Raw genomic sequence first — 18,934 nt, 5'->3', positions numbered from 1 at the left:
TATTTGGCGTATTATTAGAAGTATTATTCTAAGTGACTTTGGTCTCTTATTGTGCTGTCTATGACGTGTCTTCATCCAATTTATCAAAGTTGTCCCTTTTTTCTGTAGTGCATATGCAAAAAGCATCAAGTTTATCCTCCTGCCAGGAGTATGATTTAAAGTGGATGTACCACAGCCCACCACCACCACCACCATCATCATCACCATCATCATCATTATTCCAACTGCTCTGTGGCTTGGCCACCAGACAAACGTAACGTTAAATATATTGTCCTTTTAGACACACACTTGTGTTTACCTTTCATTCATTCTACATGCAATGTTTCAATCAATCATCTGGGCTAAATAAGGCTGGATGACAATGGCCAATCAGAGCAAAGGTTGACGCCATCATTGAATGTGAACTGAATTCACTAGCAGCACTTGCAGCAGCATGCTTTGCTTGCTTGCTAGAGATGTGTAAGTCACGAACGAGTCAGTTGCTCAACAAAACTGGATTTTCACTGACTCATAGGCGCTCACCGAACTGCCCAACTTGTTGCACATGTGCAAGCTTCTGCACTTTGTGACGAGTGACTCTCTTCAGTGAGAGACTTTTAAGTGACACGAGTCAGTGAAAGTCAGAGGTGGGAGTAAGTCAGTGTTTGGCAAGTCTCAAGTCTTTAATCTCAAGACAAGACTCAAGTCAGGACAAGTCAAGTCCCAAGTCATAGTCATGTAACAAGTAAATTTGACAATACGATGAATACATTTTTAATTGTTTTGTAATTTAAATAAAATAGGTCCAGTGTGACAAGACTTAGTCACAGAAAAAGAATGCTGACATAGCATTCTGGGTTGAATCAGTGAACAAAAAAGTAATCCACACATTTGTTGTATGTTCTTAAACCTCACTGGACACAAATAGATGCATTCAATGAGGCAGTTTGAAAAGGAAATAATGTTATAATAAGGACCATGTTAACTGAATAGGTTATTGAAAATCAATTATTTTCAAGTCATCGGACTGTAGTCCGATTCAAGTCCCAAGTCATGATGTCAAGTCCAATTTGAGTCTTTGATAATATTGTCAAGTCGAGTCCAAAGTCATCAAAATTGTAATTTGCTTATGACTCAAGTCCAATTTAAATAATAAAGACTTCCCATCACTATTGCTTTGCTTGCCAGTGCCCCCTGCTGTTTGGAGTGTACATTACAATCACTCGTCTCCAAGGACAATCTGCATGATGGTCGAGGTTATTGTGGCTATAACTTAGAGTGTACATTTGATCAAGTATCAATGATAGTGTTAACTCACTTAGCGCCGTTAGTTTTCTCGAAACATACAGGCATACTCCAAACATTGCAGTACTGGTGGAAACCATGGGGGGGCGGTGTTGAAGTTACTAAAAGTGGTGTTTGTGTGCATTTTCTATAATTGGTAATAGCAATGAAAACAACTAACCAAGGACATGCCTTGAGGTGTTCAATGCTTCTTCTGATGTTGATCTTCATGCTGATGATCTTCCATCATCAATATATTTACTCTATTTGTATCAAATTTGGATGGGGGGGTGGCACCCTCTGCAAGAGCAGTGATGTTTACATTGTTTTAAATGGACACATCTATTTTCCTAAATATAAATGAGCCTTAAGATGCTGCCAACTTAAAAATGAGTACCTGCTAGGCTAGTTAGCATCAAGCAATCACGCATGCCGCTTTTTTTTTCTTTTCTTGAAGCAGTACCATGAAAAGCTTCTTTACTTTTCCACAATGTACTCCTCTTCTTGTTGAACTAAAGGCAAGGCACATACTGTGGTTTAGGACGTATCGTGCAAAATACAAGTCTTAACAACACAGCCACCATTGCTGAATTTAAAAAAAGGCATTCCGCTTTTCTTAGCTCTGCCGCTTTCTGAATCATTTCTCCACCTTCCAGGTCAGACTCCAAGAAGAGGTGTCAAACAAAACATCCAAGATGCCAGAGAGCTCCTCGACATCTTCACTTTCCTTTGGCCGTCCTTTAAATACTTTCATGCATGGTGTTGAAGTGGGCGTGGCCTGCACTGGTGTGTTTGTGTGTATATTGTCTTTGCGTTACAAAAATGAAAGTCTTTAAGAGCAACCTAATGCTTTCAGCCTGATGATGATTGTCAGTCCAAACCAACAACCTTTCCCGTCCTCTCAGGAGGAAGCAGAATATTTTCCGCGCCTCACTTTCTTCCAAAAGAAAAAGTGCAGAGAAACATTTGATGAAAAGATTTTCTCCCATTAGGAGTCACTGGGGGTGGAAAAAAAGCAAGGCTTATTTGCATATATAATAAGCAGCACCTGCAGGAGGGTGGAGTTTAAGGTTTGACGTCCATCCTGGGGAAGGTCCGCCTCTCACGCCGGCCAAGCACAGGATCCATGTTAAGAGCCGTTTAGATTCAATGTGGCTCACTGCTGGTGCGGCCCATGCTCGTATATAATCACTACTGTGTAGTATGTCACTGTGCAGACGTCCTTAGTTGTGTATTGTTTAACACAACACAACTCATTCAGTTGCCCAGATACCAAGACTGAAACAAAGACACACAACATGACTAAACAACAAACATGGCTTGCAACATTCTAACATTCTTCTGCCACAAAGTGCTTCACGTTGGTAAAAGCTAGATAATAAGTACAAATAAAGCATGATGGACACATTCAAACCCAAACCTAAACTACCCGTGATTAGCATGGCAGTGTATGTGTGTGTGTGTTTGCCTGCTCAGCATTTTTAGCTGAGAAGTTTCTAGATTGCTTTAACTGCAATGCAGCAAACCGCACACTGACCTACATCAACCAGATACCAGCATACAATATATCTACACTCTAAAGCTCTATAGGCAGGTCCATACTGCACACTCTATACTGTTCAGGTCTATGTGCACACTGTACGTTAGTCGTATCCAGAAAGGAGCAGCACCAACCTGGGCTTGGTAGAGTCCACCAGGGTCTCGAGGAGTGACTCCAACAAAGGAGGGGCGACTGGTGGGCGGCGTCCCGGGGGCAGAGTAAGCTGTGAGATGACATAATGATGTCATGTTCACAATTACATTAGACATACGATTTAGACGTATTATTTGTAATACTAACTACTGTACTATCAATCTGGTGTACTGACTTGTTTGATGGTGATACAACTACTAACTCAATGTTATACTGACCACATTGTGGTACTAATTTTTGCACTGACTGAATTGAAATACTGACTGAAATACAGCTGGAATAGGCGCTGATTCTGGAAGATATAGAAAGCTTTCTGTGCGGGTTATCGTGTATAGCTTCTCTATAGGAGTCCACCAGTCAATACAAGGGCCAAAAAGGAGCATGATAGGTCCCCTTTAAGTAAATGTTGTACTGACTAGATTGTAATACTGACTACTAACTAAACATTGTAGTGACCAGATTGTAATACTAACTACTACATAAATGCTGTGCTGACTACATTAAGTATTAACTGTTATAGTGGGACCAATACTAATTAAATGTTGTGCTGGCTCTATACTAACGACTAACTACAAGTTTTGCTGACTACATTGTAGAACTGTTGTACTGACTAGTCTGGAGTACTAACTAAATGTGACCAAATAGTGGTACCGACAACAAGCTAAGCTGATATGCATGTAGTGTACATTTTGCACAGCACAATGTGCATCAAATGGTGGACTGGACCACCTACTGGGCGACGTGGGGGAGTTTGGGCCGCCTTCGGAGGAGGTGCTGGGGGTCTTGGAGTCTGCAGACAGGGTCCTGGGCAGAGGTGAGGGGGCCGGGCCCAGGGATGGGGCCAACATGTGAGAAGATATGTAGTGGCTGGACACTTTCATTTGGTTTCCGCCGTTCAGCTGCAATGATCCAAAAACAAAAACAAAAAAGAAAGAATAGTTTAAGAGTTTCCGGTAAAGAAATAACCACAAGTGTGACCTGGACCCTCACCGAGGCGGCACTCTGATTGGCGGGGTCGCAAGCCAGTGACACCAGGTCCTTGAGGGGATCCTGACCAAGGTGAGGAGGGTATCTGATGGCTCCGTGGGGAAAGTAGGAGGAGGACGGGAAATGGAGTGATGGTGAGGGGTGAGGACGTGACAGACCTGGACCACCGATAGGACGAGGATTTTTATGACAAGACATCATCTTAGTGACATTGGCAGCACGATGTGAAGTACTGACCACTGTGCACGGCAATGACGGGACGATGGTGCTGAGTGAAGGAGCCCAGTCTGGGAGAGTCCTCCTGGGGTGAAGGACTGTCCAGCTCTGCCTTCTTCACCGGAGGAGACACACCTGACACAGAGACACACACACACTATTGGAGGCCAGCAATATACACACACACATCTTTATTGTGTTGATGTGTTACCTCCTTCCATGTCGTCTGTCCAGTTTCTGGAGCTGCTGGCAGGAGATGAGGGTGAATGGTAATATTCGCCTCCTGGGCTGGCCACCTCGTCCTCCATGGAGCCAGACTTATGGCGCTTACTCCTGCACAAACAATGGAACTTTATTGATCAAATGAGGGAAAATTGTAATTAATGTCATTCATACCATTTAGTTTGATGTATTTGTTTACTTTCAATTTGTGTGTGTGTGTGTGTTTACCCGCTAGATGAGGTGCTGGCCAGCGTACGGCGCATGCTGACAGGTGTGGGGACAGACTGGTTGAGGTCGTAGGCCAAGTGACCTTGCAGCTCCCCCATGGAGAAACTTGGCCCGACTCCTGAGACAACAGGAGCTTCACATGTGGAAAACACAGACACAAGTCCAACCTGATGACCTCCACACATAACATACATGTATTTGCCATGTTATCTTAACGCCGTTTGTTCCACTCTAATGGGTTTCTGATCAGATGATCAACATTCACTAGGATGTCAACAACTTACTTCTGGACACCTGAACCAGCTCTGTGACACTGAAAACTCCAGAGGTCACAAAAGTGTCCTGGAACTCTGGACCATCTGCAGCAGCATCAGGAACAACATCAGGTGAAGTCTGTCACAGAATGAGGCTGTTTCACAATAAATTACCCATGGTGGCAGTGCGACTGTCCTCCTGATCAGAAGATACTCCTGTTGGACCAGGACTGCTGCTCTTCTCCACATCTGCACCACGCAAAGTATTTGTTGTATTTATTGAAGTTATTTCATGAACACCATTGGTGAACTTTTGCATGGTAGTCCAGGTGTTCTTATTCTTTCAAATACAGAACTCACCTCTGTCATGCACGTAGTAGGCCAGGTAGAGGTCCAGCTCCTTGACGGAGACCGAAATATGTCTTGGCTGCACACAGAGGATCGGGTTGGAGCACTGGACTCCCTTCACCAAACGCTCTCCGTCTGTGCTTTCCAAAGGGATTCCTTTAAACAGGATCACCATCACCAAGTCCAGCCTCCACACCTGCAAGAAGACAACACAGACGTCAGCTCTGAGGGACACCATTGTGGTTGTTGTTCCACCTATTTTACACCTTATCAGCTTGTCTGAGGCAGTCGATGCGTCTCATTTTGCCTTTTTGGTCCGGGTTAGAGAGGACGCAGCATGCAGCTTTCTTGCCGGTGATGGACAGGACAAAATCTTCTCTGCATTCAGGTCTGATGTCCTTCCTCAGCTTGGCCAGGAGACGACTGGCCCATTTCTGTTTCACCTGGAAGAACAACATGGTGTTTTCTCTGCACTGACCTTGCACACAAATACATGTACTATAACTATCAGAGAGCAAACACCCACAGTTTCTGTTCTTTATGTGACTTCACAACAAGTAACAGTATTACAGATCATTTTCAACTTTAAAATGTCTGAAGTCGTCAACAAAATGCCTCATATAACTGTCACATATTAACATACAGCTACTATTCATTGTCAAAATACCCATCCCTAAGGCTGGGTGGATCAATCAGCATCGTTAGTGGCAATAGTGATTTTTCCAATGTAAAAAACGTGCTGGGGCTCAAAAAAGGTTGAAAGACACTGATATATGTCATCAAATAATACATATATTCAAACTTCTGTTGTTGCTGATCAGATTGTAGTACAAACGAACAAAGTGACCAAAAAGTAATAACTAAAAAAAGGAGTCATTAATATGACGACTGTTTAATATATCAGGTTTAGCTCTGAACTGGGGATACATCTGCAGACAGAGAACAATTCATCTCTCTCCTGTAAAACCTACATTAAAAAAACTTCTATAATGTACATTTTGTTTGTTCGCTTTCACTTCAGTTATTTTGCTGCTTAAATTGCGTTTGAAGGCAGATGTCATTCCGTAAGGGCGTCAGGGTAAACATGAGGCCACGTGGCACAACCAGGAAGTGTGAGGAAGGCGAGACCTCTGAACGTCTGGAGCCAAATTATATATTCATAAACCTAGATATTTAACCCCTTACCAAATATAACTGCTTTTCAAAACTATTTTAAAATTATGATTAAAATCCTTGAAAGTAATCAAGACCAAAAATGCACAATGTATATACCCAATCTGGCTTAACCTTGATATTGTATCCCCTTTCTTATTTGGTTTGTTTTATTTTGTTAATTATATACTTATATTTTATTTTGCTTTGCTTATCTATGTAAAAGGGTTGTTTCTATGTCAATATGTTATGTAGTACTTGATTTAACTTGTAATGCTATTCTCTTTGTTAATAAAGTTATTAAAGTTATTATATATATATATAATATTTTTCTTTTTTTCTCTCACATACTTTTATTTTTCAATCTCACTGAAACAATACCATAACATTGATGTTTTATATCCATGTTAGCTTGTGATGACTTGTGATGTTTAGTTGGAGTGGTTTCTTTCTTTTTTTTTGTACTGGACGATGTACGATCGGATGACTAATAATGAACTGGTTGCTCTTGGCACGTGGTTGGGTGCCTCTGGCTGGGTGAGGGTAGTTGGATGTGGGGTTTTTATTCTGTGTAGACAAGGAATAATATATGTTTTGTTGGAATGAGGTTGGAATCTGGGTGGTTGGGGGGGTGGGACTAGATGAGTCTTGACATCTTCCCACTCCCTTTCGAACATGTGTACGTTTATATATACATATGTATTTGTACTTGTATTGATTTTGGTTGGTTTGTTGTGCTTTGGATGTTTTTCATGTTTGAAATAAAGAAGGGAAAAAAAAGTGAAAGTAAAAGTAGGCGACTGGCCTAGTAGGATACACACCCCGAATTCAAACACAGTCAACAGCTAATTGCAAGTAGACAAGGAGTAAAAACGAGAATGTGTTTAACTCTGGGGTCTGTGTAAGTAGTATGCTTGGTATGTTTGAGTCACATTGTGAATGTACTATAAACATTACAAGGGTTAGCCTTCAAGCTGAAGTGTTGTCATTAGCATTCATGCAAGTACATACACAAGTATTTTGCGATGATTTATGAATTGCATTTTATATGTTCTGTTTCAACCAAGCCCTGAAGGCTTATTGTGACAAATAAAATGCCGTTTTAAGCAACAACTTGGACCTCTTGTGCTACGTGAGGAAGCTATGCCAAAACTACTGCTACCTACCGAACAAAAGCTCCTTAATATAAACTTAGTGAATACAATTCATAAAGTTCAACACATTTTCATTTAAATGACATTTGCATATTTAAAACATATGTTTTAATAACAACTTTGGTTCGCTTTAATAAGGTGCCTGACCAAAATGACCAATGTTCAACATGATCCTTCTGCTATTTAGCTGAACAATGCGGTCAGAGCGCCCTCTGCTGGGCAAACTACTTAATGATAAACGCCAGCTTTACTAATACTGATCAAAATCTTAAAATAGCAAGATTTAAAATAGCTAGAATTTACCTTTTGCACATTTGGATCTGAATGAGGTTTTAAGTACAGCTACAATATGCAAAAGCAAGAAGGGGGAGTGTGACAAAAAGCACACTGAAAAAATTATCTATTGAAAACAATGAAACTGAAACAGGTTCTTTATCAGCTGATCAAAAGTTTTTTTTGTTAAACACTTCAAAAATTGGTTTGGGCATGCTTGAAGTGAGTGTTTCTATGAGACTATTGAGAACATTGCTCCAAGTGGTGAAGATGGGTAGAAGAACGGTATCCACTGTCTGGATCTGATGGCCATCCATCTCCAAATGTTCTCTATGCGATTTAAATGAGGGGAAGATGCGGGTTGGTCCAAAAGAGTGATGATATTCTCCCTGAAGAAGTTCTTGGTCTTCAGCGAGCATTGTGAACTTCAGCATTGTCCTCTTGAAAAACCCAGTTGTTACCACACAGATGAGGGCCCTCAGTCATGAAGGATGCCTGCTGTCATATGCACGTAACTGGACGCTGTTTGGCGACCCTGCGCCACCTGAGTGTCCGGTGTCCCACTAAATGAAAAAGCACCCCCGATCATGATGGACCCCCCTCCACTGTGACGGGTAGAAAACATGTCAGGTCTCCTTGTCATGCCAGCAACGTTGGAAGCCATCTGGACCGTCAAGGTTACATTTCTTCTCATCAGAGAATAAAACTTGTTTTCTACCTTTCAATGTCCCATGTTTGTTTTTTGTTTTTGAAACCCTTTTCCCATAGATGCCTTCGGCACCAGTAAGGGCCCTCATTTGGGTTGAGGACCTCCCTGTGTCTTCAGGGACAGCCAATCGGATGCTCCGGCTCAATGCAGGTGTCATTTTTTTAGTCTACCACTTGACCACCACAGGATCTTTCAAAAATGTAGAATGACTGTCTCACTGCGTCCAACCTCGGCAGCAATGGCACGGTGTGAGAGGCCTTGCTTATGCAGCTTGACGATCCAACCATGTTCTAGAAGAGAAAGCTTCTTAGCTTTAGCCATGCATCAGGAGGGCATGACCGTGTGAATGCCTGACAGAAAATGAGAATTTTGAGCAGATTTTGGCTTTTATAGCCTGTGGTCTTAAACTTTTGATCAGGTGCAAAACAACCCTCATTCATTAATTTTCTACCGCTTATCCTCACGAAGTTCGTGGAGTATGCTGGAGCCTATCGCAGCTGACTTCGGATGAGAGGCCCGGTATATCCAGCCAATCCCAGGGCACACTCACATTCATACCGATGGGCAATTTGGAGTCGCCAATTAACCTAGCATGTTTTGGGAATGTGGGAGGAAACAGGAGTACCCGCAGAAAACCCACGCATGCACGGGGAGAACATGCAAACTCCACACAGAGATGGCCGAGGGTGGAATTGAACTCGGGTTTCCTAGCTGTGAGGCCTGCTAGCTAACCACTTGTTAGCACGCTGTGCAGGCACAAAGCAACCTATTTCACTTTATTATTATTCAAAAAAATTTTGTCTCACACCCCCTTCTTGCTTTTGCATATTTTAGCTCTATATTGAATACACATATAAGATCACATTGGATTGTGCCTATACATATATAGTGTACCTAATGAAGAGACCAGCTGTTTTTTAAATTCCACATACCTCTGCCTTCTCCCCGAGGAGTTCTTCTTTGACTGCCCTTTCTTCTTCTTTGGTCATCCGCTTCTCATGCTTCTTGAAGTACTTCCTCTTCCTGGCCTGGAGGTTGAACCACGTGTAGGCGAAGGCGCGGACCTGTGGCAGCAGAGCCTCGATGAACGGATGGAACTCATCCTGTGAGACACATACATGCCCGTGGTCAGCATCCGTCACCAAGTCAAGGTTCAAACTCAGTTTGGTGTTTGATTTTCATTCAAATATAAATCTAATCATAAGCCCCAAACTTCATGATACATGGATGCGCCTTTCACTTTTCCTTTCTGACAGTAGAAGCTACATTTACTAAGCAGTCACACTAGAATATATAGTGTTCAAGTGCATATAGTGTCCAAGTACTTTGTCCAGCTTTAGTGTGTCAGTACTCTGGTTGATTAATTTTATGTCGTTGTTGACATGTTTTGTCCACCACTAAAGTTAACATACTGTTTTAATGGCTCAATATTAGGCTTGGTAACTGCTTTTTAAGCTTGTATGACAGTTATTGCCATGTATACTTCATCTCGGAAATGGTGTTTTGAAGGTCGACAGCCTTGGAGATACATCATTGTATGTTTGACACTGAACTCTGGAGATACAGACCTCTCCTTGGTCAGCGGTGACGCGTTAGGTTAAAGTGAGAGGCAACAGACAGGCCAGCTAATTGAACTGTGTGAGTTGAAAATGCGTCACGTGACCTTCGGGCACAGGTTAGTGGTGTGGAAAATGTGTACGCTCCAACAACACAGCTTATGTGCATAGTTTCACACATAACATTTAGCTTTAGTTGTTTCGTACAAGTACATATTGGTATAAACAAAGTAAACGCAATTATATCAACTTGGTTCCTCAAGTTGCACTGTCAATCACAGAACTAGGACTCTGACGTCACTTCCGAGTGTCCAAAGAAACCACCAGCCTGAAGCGTTGCAACGAACAAAGAACAGCGAAGCTTCTTTTTTTACCTGACACAAAGCAAGAGGAGACATCATCATGTTGTAGGAAGCAGCTTTAGCGCGTCATCACCTCCTCGCCCGAGGACACTTCCGCCCCGAGTCCTCGGATGACTCCGCGTCTCCACACCATATTTGGGGACGCGCCGGGAAAGGTCAGGAATGGCGGGAAAGGAGTGAGGGAAAAGTTAGGAATGGCGGGGAGGATCGAGTCACGTCCACGCAGGAAGGAGGCGAGTAGGAATACAAAAAAAAAAGACAGAAGAGGGATGACGTGGATGGAGCCCATCCCAAAGAACTCACTTAAAGCTGCAGATTCACGTGCTGAATTACTAAACGTCTACGGGTCTACTTTTCAATGAGTCCAAAGAGAAGGAAATAGTTTCACTTTCATTTATTTTTTTTGTGTCAAAACTTGTGCTTTCAACAACCACCGCAATGCCATTCAAAAAGTAGCCACTTGTAACATTTTCCTTAGAGTGGAACTTCTACATGCACTTGAATGTTCCTGGTAGAGTGCTATTCCAAAAAATAAGGCTTCAAAGACAAACAAATACTTGAGAATTTGAACCATCTGGATGCATGACGTCAAGACCGTTGTTGGCACAAAACGATTGTCTCATTACACTTCTTCCAAAATGATGAAGCATCAGTGAGTGTTAAGAGAAGATTATAAACAGGAAGTTGTGTCATATTCAGTGCAGTAAGACTCCAGCATCCCCATACATGTCCCCAGTTGTTGGTTAAGTGCTGTTTATGCTGTTACCACTGGTTCACTTCTTTTTATACTTAAAAAGAATAACTTAATAACGCTTTTAGGATGTCCAAGCTGCTCCAGTTTAGTATAAGTTGTGAAGGATGCCAAAACAACTGTGCCATGCCAAATGTTTAGGGTACCTAAAGGGCGGCAGTGTGGGCTAAATCAACAGAACATTCATTTTGTGACAAAATGCCTGTCACTATGAATATAACATGCAGCGATTTGCCTCCAGAAGTCTTTCTAGAACATAGTTGCAGGTATGAGACAGGTGAATGCTTCAAATATTTGTGTGTCTTTGTAGTGAACCTGCCTGCAGTACCTGGAGGAGCAATATAGAACCACTCCGGACTCTTTGAATGTGGACCTTCAGGAGCTATTTAGCACATGTGCAAACACTTTGTGATCTTGAATGCAGCTTGTATTAACAAATTGTCCAGTAGATAGGCTAGTGTTTATAGTGTTATCTATATATCCCATACAGCAGACTGTGTTGCTACTGAAGTGCCCATGTGGAGGTTCAAATGAAGACTCTTACTTCATTCAGCTAAACTGACATCACTGAACAGAGGTTATCTGAGTCTTTGTGTGCTACTTCTTACTAATGCGGCAGCCGCGCACATGATGATGGCGGCTCTTTGTCCAGCTGTGCGCCGGGACAAGAGGCCCTCTGTCGGCCACAGACTCTCCCTCGGCCCGCTCAGTCCAAGTGCGGCCATTTTCTGCTGAGTAACAAGCAGACACTTTGAGCCTGGTTGAACTTCAACTTGGACTCCCTTTGACCGCACACGCTCCAAAAGTCAACATGAAGCCTTCTGTGGCGATTGCCTCGCTTGTGTACACACCGATCCACAGTGAGATCGCGTCCCGGGATCACCAAATGGTCCAGTTCCGCACTGACGCGTCCTTACTCCAAACACCCTTAGAAAAGCAAACACATCTGACTTGACCGGTATTCCTGGAAGAAATGTGCAGCGTCTCGCTTTTACCACCAAAGGTTCTCGGTTTACGTCATGAATCGCCGAATTCGGCGCCAACCTGACAAACAATAAATGACTGAAAGCAAGAAAATAACAAGTTTTACATTCGTTTCGAACACAGACTTCCGCCTCCAAGGACCGTGTGACCGGAGCCGTTCGCCGGCGACTCCACTCATAAAGTGAAGGTTTTAGAATGGTCAGAGATGTGTATCGCTTGCTGTTTTTAACCCGAATTGTAGTTTATACCCAAAATGTGTCAAATATGTTTCCGGTCATGTTCTAAAAGAAGCGTGGACCCCCCGATGTGCAGATGTTCATTAATGTGCTATATTTTCAATGAAGTTTGGCGAGGGGGTGGCAAACGTCACACGTCACACCGAGGCAGTTAAAAACTAAACATGGGACATTTGAGGCAAGAAGGGGGAACGACAGCAGATGTGATCGCCTTCTGCTCGAGTGCTCTTGCTAATATTTCTCATAACTCGTTTTGTTTGCCTTTTTTGGTCACCAGGAAGGGGCGTTTCGGGACTCAAACAGCTTTTTTGTCCTACCATGTCCGAACTGAGCCGCCAGCCGAGGAAGTTGAAGCGGTTGTCAACGCCGGCCCATATCCAGCCGCCCTCTCGTTTCATTCCATAATCACTGGCGTGATTGTGTCCGGGCCAGTGGGGGGTAAGTCAATCCACAGCGCTCCACGACCAGAACCGTCCCGCGTCAAGCCCCGTCCAGCACCCCCTTCCCCTCCCCCTCCTGGCAGGCTGCGGCAGAGCAGAATGGACGTTCACCTTTTATTTACCTCCCGCAAGGAAGTCTCTCTTTCCCTACCCTGACTGAAACAGCTACACAGCAATCACATATAAATATTGACATGCATGGCAGTCCAATGCTCAGCATTATTTATTTTTCCTGCTATCCTGTTCATGGGTCAAGGGTGAGCAGGAGCCCATCACAGCTGACTGTGTCTGAGAGGCCACCCTGGACTGGTTCCAAGTCAATCACGGGGGCACACATAGACCACCATTCCCGCACTGCTTCCATGTATGCCGAAATAGTTTAAAAAACACACATTTTCCCCACTCCAAAAAAATCTCCATGCACACCAGTGTAGTTTTTAACAAGCCCTTTTCACATGAGAGCTCATTCACTAAAATTTAGACCAATCAGAAGCTGAAAAAAACAACCACAACAACTCTATAGTGATATATTAGCTGCACAATTACATGAACATTATCTTCTAAAATCAACACTGACCTGGACATAATGTACGTTTTTTTTTTAATGAAACCAGCATCTGTAAGTAAATAACTTCATTAGTCTGTTCTGTGGTCAAATAAGGTTTAAATACATGACAGTGTCACACATTTCAAAAGCTTTACCCGTTCTTGAAGACAAAAACCTGCATTTTTGTCTTGACGAGAGGTCAAACCACAGAAGAGTTGGCATTTAAAAAAAATATTTGCATTCATGTGGACATCACCTAAATCATTTTAGTGAAGCACTTCAATAGTCCTGTCTGAGGTAGGGCGGCCTGTGGGCCGTTTTGAAGCCCACATTCTACAGATCAAATTCAACATGGCCTGAATTTGTACATTACACGGTAAACACAGAAAAACAGCCCAAATATCCACAAAAACAACACCTGTAAACCAAAATGGCCGACTTTGGCGATTTTTGTGCATCCTGTCACAATGTGTATGAGGTGGGGGAGGGTATTTGACACTCCCTAGTTGTCACTGCTGTGTTGGGTATGCCTTAAAGCCCCCCAAAAGGCAATTTATTTACCTAAAACAAGACAAATTGGGTTGATTTTAGTGTGTTTCATGAAGTCATTGACTTCCCATCCATCCATTTTCTGTTACATTTGTCCTCACTAGTATGTTGGAGCCTATCCCAGCTGTTTTCCTAGCATGTATATTTCAGGAATGAGGGAGGAAGCACTGTACTTTCTTTTCATGTAATTCTAATGGTCACTATTACAATTATAAACTTTCTAGTCGTCAGTTTGCGTCCCAGCAGGCTTGATGATCAGCATGCATTGTGTGTGTGTGTGTGTGTGTGTTTGAGGCAGCTGCTGACTCAGCCTCCCCAAGTGGGTACTGTGGCTCCTCCTGCTGGTGCTCATGTTGCTTGGCGTGCACCCTGCCAGAAGCATGGAGCAAGGAAAACGTGATGAAAAATGGCCACAACGAGCAGAAAGGAAATGTTTTTTGGTTTACTGAGTCAGCACTTTGGTTCCTCGAAGGATCTGCGGAGGCCTCGTGGTGAAGATGTAAAAGAAGGGAGACGGGAGGCGGACTTTTCATTTCTCTCTCAGCCTTCGAAAGGTCAAGGCTGAAGTCGGCATAAAGACAGGAAGGTTGTGTGACGAAGGGGCGGGGCTACAACAGATAGCGACCAGGAATTCTGAGTGAAGGCAGACCCACAGCATGGTCCAAATTTTGTTACTGCCTGTTACCATGGTAACATGTAGGCCAGTGTAAGCCAATAGCAGGGTTTGGACATCATTATTAATGGAATTTATTATTAGATAATACACAAATTTATATTAATATTAATATACGTCTGCTGATAGCAGACAAACATGTGATGAAGTGGAGACGAATGCAGATGATGAAGTGGGAATTATCCGTTTTAAGACAGATCAGCTTGGCTTACCGAGCTCAGCCGCTTCCTGCCCCATCCATCTACACGGTGGTCCGGTTTACAATTCATATAAATCATAATCAGAATTATTTTGTGTTGAAGACAAACATTAGATGGCCGTTTTTAGGGTCAACAGCTGAGCAGGGCCCACAGCTCATGTTTTATTGCCTCTCGGCATCGGGTACCACTATTATGCTAATTAGCCTTGTCACCAAGAACACAGAGTACATTTGATGTTTTGTTCAACCAGCTTAGCATACATTTACCTGCGTTCTATTGGTTGTAGCATCGTTCATTCATTCATTCATTTTCTACCGCTTTTTCCTCACAAGGGTCGCGGGGGTGCTGGAGCCTATGCCAGCTGTCTTTGGGCGAGAGGCGGGGTACACCCTGGACTGGTCGCCAGCCAATCACAGGGCACATATAGACAAACAACTATTCACACTCACATTCATACCTATGGACAATTTGGAGTCGCCCATTAACCTAGCATGTTTTTGGAATGTGGGAGGAAACCGGAATACCTGGAGAAAACCCACGCTTGCACGGGGAGAACATGCAAACTCCACACAGAGATGGCCGAGGGTGGAATTGAACCCTGGTCTCCTAGCTGTGAGGTCTGCGCGCTAACCACTAGACCGCCGGTTGTAGCATCGTTAATGCACAAAAATGTTCCCTTTTCAAACTTTTTCAGAATGCAGCCCTCATTGTGAAACCTTTGGACATCCCTGCCTTACAGGTTTGTCAGAGTCGCTATGAATCGACCATGTTTGTCATCATGGCGGTTGGCTGCTAAATCCAAATCCGATGTGCTGGATGTGAGCCACCATGCTGAGCCTTTGCAGGCAAATTCCACAGTCACAACATGCTGAAACGTCATGAAAGTTTCCCAGTAGGAGGCCAACATGTTATGGTCACGCCTTCTTCGCCCAGCACCTGGCTTGATGCTAGCATGTTCATATTTGGGCATTGCTCCATTGGTCAGAACTCACTGCCCCTCCCCTCATTATGAAATTATGAAGACCATTACGGTGTGCCCCCCACCCCAGCCCACCACGCATTCCCAGCTCTAACCTAAACATGCTAGTTGCCACAGCTTTTAAAAGGTCCAACTCACCATCCACCAAGTCTTGGCCGTGACATCATAACAGAGTTGCCACCTCAAGGAGGAGCCGTCCGCCTCGCCACAGCCTTCAGATGGCGTTGCCATGACGATGACAGCGAACGGTCAGGCTGGCATGGCTGAGGTTTGTGTGATTGTGAAGCAACACGGAACTTCACTGGATGTCCTTCACTTCTCTAGCGGGACATTGTGGATGAAGACCCAGCAGCACCTCTCTTCCTCTTTGTCATGTGTCCTTTGCTTCTGATTTGTCTTGCTGTCCCAACTAAAGGAAATCTCCACTTTGCTGGGTGCAATGAAACTTCTTCGTCGAAATGTCACCTGTGGGACTATTTCATCTACCCAAGTCCTGCATGAGTTCCAGTCTGGTTCCTCTCACTCAGAGTCCATCAAGGAACAGCTCAGGTCTGACTTCTGTGCATGAAAAACCCTTTTCTGGATTCCACTAAGGGGGCAGTCGCTGAGAAGTGAAGGATTTGGGTCTTCATCAAATGCTTCTTATAGCTCTCTTTACACACACACACACATGAATGAGCCACAGTAATTCCTCTATTTTGACCCTTCAGAGTCACTAGTGGTGTCCAAAGTGTGGCCCTGTGGTCAATTTGTGACCGGCTTAAAAATATACTTATCCCACATGAGAACACTTCAACGGATTTAATACTCTGGCCTCACAAAGTCCAAATCATCAAACACACAACTATCAACACACACATTCATCCCTTCTGCGTGCGGCCTGTTTTGAACGCAAAAAAGAACATGTTGCTAAATGAAGCAGACCAGTCAATCAGCGCCATTCTCCCGCCCCCTCAGCTAATTATCCCACCTCCAGAGGTCTAAACAACCAGCCAATCACAGAGATGATGTTAAACAATACAGGGGCAGCGACAATAAGACATACATACACTTGGTGTATGCGTCTTGAGGTTGAGTCCTGCTGGACCACACTGAGTAGGAAATCATTATATCACTGTATTTCTTTTCTCATCCCTCCATTCCTTTTGTTTTTGCATAACCATTTTCACAATAAGAGAACACATGAGGCAGTTAATGTGTGCCACAAACCACTACAGGGCTTTAACCAGAAATATTGAACACGCCCGTCTCCTCTGCCCCCACCCCCACTATTCTTCATGTCATATATATTAGACATTTCCTAAATCGTCCATTAATAGGTATACGTATTTATCTTCCATGTCCTTAAGTGGTACGTACAATCATCAGAGATGTCAGTATTTATGGTCATGGCTGTAGTGTAGTGTATTAACAGTACTTCACTTTTTGACATATTTTGTTATACTATTGCCTTACTCCAAAATTGATTCAATTTTCAAAATTATACACATAACACAGTTTGGGAATATTTACAAATGGATTAAAAATGTCAAAAGAAATGAAATGTATAGGCTACAAAGTATTCAATGCTCAATACAAAAGGTCCTCGGTGCACGAATGAGTTTCATTCGTACAGCACGTTGTAAGTTGATCGCTGATATTGTACAAAGAATACACAAAGGACATAGAATATACAAAGATTATATTCAAGAATTAATTGAAACAAAAGAGAGAACAGTCCTTCCTTGTTTGTGTTGCACACTGGAAGGGAGGGCGAGACAGTCTTATCAGGACTCTGATTTTCCTGCCAAAGCACCAGCAGTCTTACACCGATACGCCGCTTAGTTCTCACTGTCTATTTCATAGCAGCAGCTTTATGCTCTGTGATGGTCACGACAGTCAAACGGCTCAGACCAAGGATCCCCTTTTCTGAGCATTTCACCATGTCCAATTTAATCCAATACACCTTTGACAGATGTGTCCCTTTTCAAATCATGTCCAGGCAACTGAGTTTACTCCAGGTGGACTCCTATTAAGCTGTAGAAACATCTCAAGAATGTTGAGTAGAAACAGGCTGGGAATACTTATTAACATGTGATGTCTAAGTTCTGGCAAAAACTACCAAAGAAAATATGTTCATGTTGTCATGACAGGGTTTGAATTTTGAGGAAATAAATGTAATCCATGTTGGAATTAGGCTGTCACACCACAAAATGCTGTCAATACTTTCCAGGATCACTCTATGTACTGTATAGTGCAGTTCATGACAGACAGGCCAGACATGAGGGTGACATATTAATCAGCATGAATTGTTTATAAATTAAAGCTCGTCACAATAAAAGTCTCAGCAATGATGAGATGTAATATCAGTCAGGTCACAACAACAGGTCCTAAAAGTGGGTTTCTTTCATATCATCGTCGTCCATCTCCACAACCTTGTTCTCATATCCAAACATGTCCTCCTGCTCATTTTCCTCTGGCCTGTGACGCAAGCCAACAACATACAGGTTAGTCCTTCCCTTTGGGAGGCCTAGAGTGGAGAAAATTACCGTGTGTGTGAGAGAGACCTGTTCTTCTTGAGCAGTCGTTTAATGATGAGAAGGATGAAGACAATGAAGAGGAAGACCACCACGGCTGTCAGGCCCGTCAACCAAGGCTGCAGCGTCACTGACTGAGAGCCTGTGGCTGCACGCGCACCTGACACACAAACATGACGTGAGTGCTCTCATGGCATACAGTCATCGTCAGCCATCCATGAAGTGAGCCGTGTTGACTGCACAATGCATCATTTTTTTTGGTTGTTGTTTCTGAATCCGGTCAAAACATGCAGGCATTTACCTTTATGAGCTGAGCACTTGGCTGCACCGTGCAGTACACACAAGACAAGAAAAGCCACGATCATCCTGAATGGCTCCCACCGACTTGTTCCCACAGCGGAATCCTCACAAGCCGACGGAAACATTCTGCAGTGGTCAAAGTTCAGATATGTTATTGCAGCCAATCTGGGTGTGTATCATCTGCAGCTGTGTTACTTATTAGCAAAGAACAGCTTGTCACTGTCATTAATGCTATACGTCAGCATGATAAAGACTAAAGTGCATGCATTTTAGACAAAAGATAAAACAAGAAAACCTGTCGTTAGTGAACAAAAAAACAGTAGTTGCAAGCAGTGTTGAATG

At 43.3% G+C, this 18,934-nt stretch overlaps 2 protein-coding genes across 3 annotated transcripts; both read right to left on the bottom strand.

Moving 5' to 3' along the window:
- Positions 1-969: 969 nt before the first annotated feature.
- On the bottom strand, positions 970-12,901 carry nfic (nuclear factor I/C). Of its 2 annotated transcripts, XM_058072426.2 has the most exons (13): positions 12,706-12,899; positions 9,432-9,602; positions 5,478-5,654; positions 5,224-5,407; positions 5,038-5,112; positions 4,894-4,968; positions 4,610-4,742; positions 4,371-4,492; positions 4,181-4,294; positions 3,947-4,101; positions 3,690-3,855; positions 2,938-3,026; positions 970-2,541 (listed from the first exon to the last, which is right to left on the bottom strand). In XM_058072426.2, exons 1-13 carry the CDS (start codon positions 12,784-12,786, stop codon positions 2,521-2,523), a joined length of 1,563 nt encoding a protein of 520 aa, XP_057928409.2. In that variant the 5' UTR covers positions 12,787-12,899; the 3' UTR covers positions 970-2,520. The 2 variants fall into 2 exon arrangements, with proteins under 2 accessions (XP_057928409.2, XP_057928412.2); XM_058072429.2 differs by lacking the exon at positions 5,478-5,654 and having other exon boundaries at positions 12,706-12,901.
- A 5,034-nt stretch (positions 12,902-17,935) lies between these two features.
- On the bottom strand, positions 17,936-18,752 carry smim24 (small integral membrane protein 24). Its single transcript, XM_078789897.1, has 3 exons — positions 18,594-18,752; positions 18,323-18,452; positions 17,936-18,236 (listed from the first exon to the last, which is right to left on the bottom strand). The coding sequence occupies exons 1-3, from the start codon at positions 18,715-18,717 to the stop codon at positions 18,146-18,148; spliced, it is 345 nt and encodes a 114-aa protein (XP_078646023.1). The 5' UTR covers positions 18,718-18,752; the 3' UTR covers positions 17,936-18,145.
- Positions 18,753-18,934: the final 182 nt, after the last annotated feature.

Source organism: Doryrhamphus excisus, linkage group LG4, assembly GCF_037039965.1.
Source record: "Doryrhamphus excisus strain RoL-2023G ecotype Guam linkage group LG4, RoL_Dexc_Guam_v1.1, whole genome shotgun sequence".
Classification (NCBI taxonomy): domain Eukaryota; kingdom Metazoa; phylum Chordata; class Actinopteri; order Syngnathiformes; family Syngnathidae; genus Doryrhamphus; species Doryrhamphus excisus.
The sequence above is the reverse complement of the archived record's forward strand: the minus strand, read 5'-3'. Positions and strand labels throughout refer to the sequence as shown.

What these genes read in the sequence shown, in the direction of transcription:
- nfic (XM_058072426.2), bottom strand. Translation starts at nt 12,786, where the DNA reads ATGAAACGAGAGGGCGGCTGGATATGGGCCGGCGTTGACAACCGCTTC. An exon ending in CAGTCGCACTGCCACCATGG is followed by an intron (nt 4,969 to 5,037) that starts GTAATTTATTGT and finishes ATGCTGCTGCAG; the next exon opens with ATGGTCCAGAGTTCCAGGAC. An exon ending in GCTGGTTCAGGTGTCCAGAA is followed by an intron (nt 4,743 to 4,893) that starts GTAAGTTGTTGA and finishes CCACATGTGAAG; the next exon opens with CTCCTGTTGTCTCAGGAGTC.
- smim24 (XM_078789897.1), bottom strand. Translation starts at nt 18,717, where the DNA reads ATGTTTCCGTCGGCTTGTGAGGATTCCGCTGTGGGAACAAGTCGGTGG. An exon ending in CAAGTGCTCAGCTCATAAAG is followed by an intron (nt 18,453 to 18,593) that starts GTAAATGCCTGC and finishes TTTGTGTGTCAG; the next exon opens with GTGCGCGTGCAGCCACAGGC. An exon ending in CGACTGCTCAAGAAGAACAG is followed by an intron (nt 18,237 to 18,322) that starts GTCTCTCTCACA and finishes CTTGCGTCACAG; the next exon opens with GCCAGAGGAAAATGAGCAGG.